The 6,533-nt window shown below is 40.3% G+C and overlaps 1 protein-coding gene across 1 annotated transcript; it reads right to left on the bottom strand.

The window, feature by feature from the left end:
* Positions 1–3,631: 3,631 nt before the first annotated feature.
* LOC145049985 (uncharacterized) lies at positions 3,632–4,723 on the bottom strand. The gene has a single exon (XM_078998312.1). The coding sequence runs from the start codon at positions 4,721–4,723 to the stop codon at positions 3,632–3,634; it is 1,092 nt and encodes a 363-aa protein (XP_078854438.1).
* Between the last annotated feature and the right edge of the window lie 1,810 nt (positions 4,724–6,533).

Consider the following 6,533-nt stretch of genomic DNA (forward strand, 5'->3'; position numbering starts at 1 on the left):
CAACTTCCACATTTTGCAGTCTTTTCTCATTTGGGTCAACTCTTTTATAAAAATAAGTGGTAATGGCGGTTGCATGCAGAATGTACACATATTTTTTTTATATATAACTGAAATGAAGAACTATGCATAAAGAGAATAAGCATCTACCTCACACAAGAAGTAAAGGTTCATCCACAAAGGTTTGACATGAAAATTTTCATGAAACAGCATGTTGGTATAAAACAGGAACAAAAGAGAGAAAGTGTACAAGTCTAATGACAAAAAAGCAAAACAAGAATGTAAAAAACAGAACAGGAAGGCAAAGTTTTCACTTTATTCATAAACTACTTGAATGGGAATAATTCCAACGTACACTTTGCCAACTATTTAAGCTAGAAAAGGACTAAAAACAAGGAGCTACTTCTACCTATCTACATAAAAACAGGACCCATTTGCCAACATGACCTTGGACTTATTCAAAATAAAGGACTGAGTAAAACACCAAAAAAAACATGTGCAGGAAAAAAAAATCTGAATTACACTCACATTTTCCTCCTTAATTCAAACTTTTGATATCTATTTGACTCCAATCAAGTTCTGCATCTCCTTATGCTTTAGTTTTGCCATTGCTTTTGTGAGTATGTCTGGCTTTTGATTCTTACTGCATACATGGGATACCTTTATTTCACCATTCTCCACACTCTCTCTTATGAAGTGAAATCTTATGTCTATGCGCTTGCTCCGCCGTGAAACACCGGGTTCCACATGACTTATTATGAACAAATAGTGTTGATGGTTCTACTTTTTCTCCTATTATCTCAGTAAGCAAGCGACGTAGCCAAATGCCTTGACAAGTTGCTGAGGTGGCAGCCATGAACTCTGCCTCACATGAAGACGGTGCCACACATCTTTGTTTTTGAGAAGACCATGTAACCAGATTCCCATTCACATAGAATGCCATCCCACTAGTGCTTCTTCTATCATTGATATCCATTCCTAAATCACTATCGGAGTACCCGGAGATTGTAACCTTGCCCTTTCCTCTAGTATAGACTAAACCATAGTCTAAAGTGCCTCTCACATATCTAAGTATGCCCTTTACAGCTTGAAGGTGTTTTGTGGTTGGCCTTTTCATGAAACAGCTTACCACCCCAACAACAAAGGATATGTCGGGATGAGTATGAGTTAAATACCTCAGTCCCCCTACGATGCTCCTGTACTCAGTTGGATCCACCAATTCTCCATCTTCATCCTTGGTTAACTTCACTTTGTGTTCCAATGGGCTTGTGGTGGGATTGCAGTGCAACATCCGGGTCTTGGTCAAAATATTCTTTGCATATGCTTCTTGTTTAAGAGTGATTCCTATATCATTTTGATGTACCTTGATTCCCAGATAATAACTCAGGAGCCCGAGATCACTCATCTCGAATTTTTCGTTCATCTCCTGTTTGAAACACTTCAATTCTTCATGGCAATTTCCTGTTACTAGGAGGTCATCGACATACACACCAATTATCAGGATTTTCCTTCTTTCTTCCTGGTATAAACTGAGTACTCTTGTGCACATCTTGCAAAACCCAAACTCTTCAAATACCTGTCTAGGCAAGCATTCCATGCCCGGGGTGCCTGCTTTAATCCATAAAGGGCCTTCGAGAGTTTGTACACCTTGTTCTCTTCACCTCTTTTTACAAACCCATCGGGTTGAGATACATAGACTTCTTCCTCCAACTTACCATTCAAAAACGATGATTTCACATCTAGATGATGCACATGCCATCCATTGCAACCTGCAAGGGCTAGTATTACTCGTACGGTTTCAATTCTTGCCACCGGTGCAAAGACTTCTTCATATCCTTCGCCACAATTCTAGCTTTATGTTTCAGAATCTTTCCATGTGGGTCTCGTTTCACCTTGAAAACCCACTTCAAACCAATTGGCTTCCGATCTTTTGGAAGATCGACTAACCTCCAGGTGTTATTCGTTTCAATTGATGCTAGTTCGACTTTCAAGGCGTTGACCCACTCTTTTCTTTTCTTCGCATCTGTATATGAGGTTGGTTCCTCCTCATCGTGGACCATCATGAGCTGCTCTGTTTGGTCGTACAGATTCGATAGAAATCGATATCTTTTTGGCGCACCTCCGCCTGTGGAGCTCGAGGCGATACTTGAGGAGCCGACTTGTGACACTGGTGACGGTGGGCTTAATGAAGTATCATGTGGGCTCAATTGTGGATCCAATTGTAAGCTAATGGGCTGAGATTCTCCTTCAATCCAATCTTCTTCAGATTGTGGCATTACGTATTCATCTGGGGTGCCAGGGGTAGGCCCAACTTCATCATAGTCAAGGTCATTGAAGTCAAACCCTTCAATTGTGAAACTCATCCCTGGTGTCGGCTTAATCTTAGCCGTCTTCTCCCACATCCATGCCTTATTTTCTTCAAATATCACGTTTTTACTCACATACATCAATTCTGTTACTGGATCCAATAATCGATATGCTTTCGTGTCTTTCTGAACTCCAAGATGCACAACCTTTTTGCTCCTGTCATCTAATTTCTTTAGATGGTTCTGACTTGCCATCATGTGTGCAGCACACCCAAATACCCTCAAATGACTTACGTGTGGCTTTCTTCCAGTCCACATTTCATACGGTGTGGATTCCTTGAGAGCTTTCATGCTTGCCCTGTTCAAGATGTACACAGCGTGGTTGACGGCTTCTCCCCACACTACATCAGGCACACTCATGGTCTTCAAGCAATTTCTAACCATTTCCAAAACAGTCCTGTTCCATCTCTCCACCACACCATTCTGTTGTGGGGAGTATGGAGCGGTATAATGACGTTCCAGACCAGTCTCATCACAATATGTGGTGAATTGACTTGAAAGAAATTCACCACCATGATCTGTTCTAAGGATCTTCACTTTTTCACTTGTTTCAGCTTCAACCTTTGCCCTGAAGTTCTTAAAAACTTGGAAGGCTTCATCTTTTGTTTTTAAAAGATATACCCACATAACTTTACTGAAGTCATCAACGAGTAGCATAAAGTATTTGTTTCCAGCAGGTGTAGGAGGTGAGACCGGTCCACACAAGTCGCCATGTATAAGTTCTAGCCTTTTCTTTGCCCTGTAATTCGTTCTTAATGGATATGAATTCCTTGATTGTTTCCCTACTAGACATCTTTCACATGGTTGAGACGGTGTGTTTATTCTTGGCATTCCAATGACCATTCCCTTTTCTGACATCAACTTTAGTGCATTAAAATTCACATGGCCCATTCTTGCGTGCCAAAGCCATGTGGGTTCATTGATTTCAGCAATCATGCATTTTGAGCTTACTTCTAGTAACTCTATCTTGTAGAGTCGATTTGGGGATCTCTGGACCCTCATCAAAAGCCTTCCAGAAGTGTCATGAACCCATAAAAACGGATCTTTTATTCTGATTTCATCTCCACCTTCAGCTAATTGTCTCAGACTTATTATGTTGCTACATAAGTCTGGGATATAATAAACCTCATCTAACTTGCGATGTTCTCCATTCTTGCACTGGAAAACAATTGAGCCTTTTCCTTTAATTCTTACTCTAGCTTCATTCCCAAACTTCACATAACCTTGAATCATTTTGTTTAAATTTCTAAACTTGTACTTGTCACCTATCATGTGGTTACTGGCCGATACCACATATTTGATTGTTTCACTGTATCTCCTTTTGTCTTCAATGGTGGGTTTAAGTTTTCTTCATTCAAGAACATTTCACCAATTTCTATAGTTGGATCAAAAGATGCCAACAAAAGTGCTGGTTCGTTGTCAAGCTGTTCATGAATCAAGTTATTCACTTGATTTCTTTCTTTTCTTGGATTCTTACACTTTGCAGCATAGTGTCCATAGTTTTGAAAATTGTAGCATTGCATACTACTCTTGTCTTGACTGCTGGACCCACCATTGTTTCCGTTATTCTTCTGGTGAAAAGAGTTGCCTCTGCCACGACCACCGCGTCCACCCTGATTACCACCTCTGTTCTGACCTCTACCCCGTCCTCGTGAGCCTCCACCACGATTCCCTTTGTGGTTGAATTTGGAGTCTTCATCTATCTTCTTCTTACTTCTTTCTGTCCATTCTTGATGATTCAAGAGAAGCTTCTTGTCATCAATATCACATTGACCCCACATTCTTTCTTCATGAGCTTTTAACCTTCCTATCACTTCCTCAACTGTCATCTCATCTAAATCACCAAACTGCTCAAGGGTTGAAGCAATCTGCAGAAATTTAGATGGCATTGCTCGTAGTAATTTCTTCACCACATACGACTCTTCAACTGTTTCGCCCAAAGTACGAATGTTGCTCACGATGTTACTCACTTTCACATCGAATTCATCTACCACCTCCGTATCTTTCATGCTCAAAGCTTCAAAATCTGCCTTCAGAGTTTGAATTCTTGCTTTCTTCACTCTATCTGCCCCAAGAAACCTTATCTTCAGTGCATCCCATGATTCCTTTGTTGTTTGCTTCTCCGCCAAAGACAGCAACATGTCTTTTGGAATGCCTTGGTAGATGGCTGCCAAAGCCATCTTGTCTTTCTTCACTTCAACCACTGTGTTGGCTGTTATGGGCTTAATTGCATCCCATACTCCTTGACCCTGCATGAATACTTTCATTTTTATGGCCCAGGCAGCATAATTGGTTCTTGACAACATAGGGTAGTGGAGTATGATCTGCTCCTCCTTCTCGTTGTGGTTGTTTCCTGTCATCTCTCTCTCATGGGGTTGGTATTTCGGCATGCACCAGGTTGTGCTCTGATACCAAATGTTGGTATAAAACAGGAACAAAAGAGAGAAAGTGTACAATTCTAATGACAGGAAAGCAAAACAAGAATGTAAAAAACAAAACAGGAAGGCAAAGTTTTCACTTTATTCATAAACTACTTGAATGGGAATAATTCCAACGTACACTTTGCCAACTATTTAAGCTAGAAAAGGACAAAAAACAAGGAGCTACTTCTACCTATCTGCATAAAAACATGACCCATTTGCCAACATGGCCTTGGACTTATTCAAAATAAAGGACTGAGTAAAACACCAAAAAAAATGTGTGCAGGAAAAAAAATTTGAATTACACTCACATAGCACAGTGTTGCCCTCGAAAATAGCCTCAATCTCAGCTTTCTTTAAGGAGTCTAGACGTTCAAAGAAAAAATTACATGCTATATCACCCTCTAAACACAAATCCACCAATTTTGGGCAAGAAATCTTAATGTCACAACAGCGCCTGTCTTCACAGTGAATATTCAGTGTTTTCAGCTTCGGACATGAAATACAAAGAAGATCAAGTTTGCTTAGCACACAGTCCGACAAAGTGATATCCTCAAGAAAATGGCAGCTTGCGAGAAAATCTTTTACCAAATTGAACGTCTTGCAAAAAGTCAACATAAGACAACTCAAGAACCCTAAGTGCCGGAAATCCCTTTCGGAAAACTTAGACAACGATATCCCAAATTTAGGCTTAATAACTCCAAGAAACTGCAAGTTACCAGACAATGGGGCAACTCAACAGCTTCAGTCTTCTCCTTGGGGGAAAATGTCAAGTTAAGTTGTTTGACGTTTCTCGTGACTGCCATATGAATCCACCGCCAATAGCTATCACAACATAGATGAAAACTATCCAAATCTACGGTTTTGCTTGCTAAAACCCAATACACAAACTCTTTGAATTTGCTTTTTTCATTTTTTCTTCCGTAACGTATGTGTAGAGATGGAACGGCAATCCACAAATTCCTCCATCGTCTGGACAAAATGCTGCTTCGAATTGCTTGTTTTGTGGATGGATGACGTGAAAGAATCAAAACAAAAATAGCATCTGGCATGTTACTTGGATTTCTTCATGCGTTGATGTGAATTAGAAAGTATTCAGAAGAGTGCAATTCAATTGATATCTGGCTAGTAGGTGTAATGGTGTATGTTTAGAGATGGATTTAAATGATATTACGTTTGGTTGGTAAAACCACTACAAGAATATGGAGCTATTATGATGACACCTATCCCGATGACGGGCCATCACTACAAGTCAAGCTATACTGACCACATGTCGTCGCCATACATTTTGCCAGCGAGAACGACCGAATTAATCGTGGTATTCTAAAAACCTATGCCGACGACATGTCGTCGATATAGGTGACGAGAAATCTATTTTCCATTTATTTTTTTCCATGGTGCAGAATATCAGAACAGCGTCGTTTTTTGGAAGCTATCCCGATGACATGTCGTCAGCATGCCACATGGCGATCCGCGTGAAATGTCTATCCCGCCGATTTGTCGTCGATACAACTTTTTTTTTTGTTTCAGCAAAAAGTGGAACGACGACGTTTATGTAGACCCTATACCGACGACATGTCGTCGGCATAGGGATATATCCTAATAGTCCACAGTCCATCGTTCATTTGCATAGTGACGAGGAAACCATTTTCTCTCTCGATGAAAATTGCAATTGGCACTCTATAATCGGCGACAAGCAGTAGATAATCACTCCTTCCAGCTTTTTACTCCGACTTATATTCTTTGTTGC

The sequence above is a fragment of the Lactuca serriola genome, chromosome 5, assembly GCF_051521515.1.
Source record: "Lactuca serriola cultivar US96UC23 chromosome 5, Lser_US96UC23_V15, whole genome shotgun sequence".
Taxonomy (NCBI): domain Eukaryota; kingdom Viridiplantae; phylum Streptophyta; class Magnoliopsida; order Asterales; family Asteraceae; genus Lactuca; species Lactuca serriola.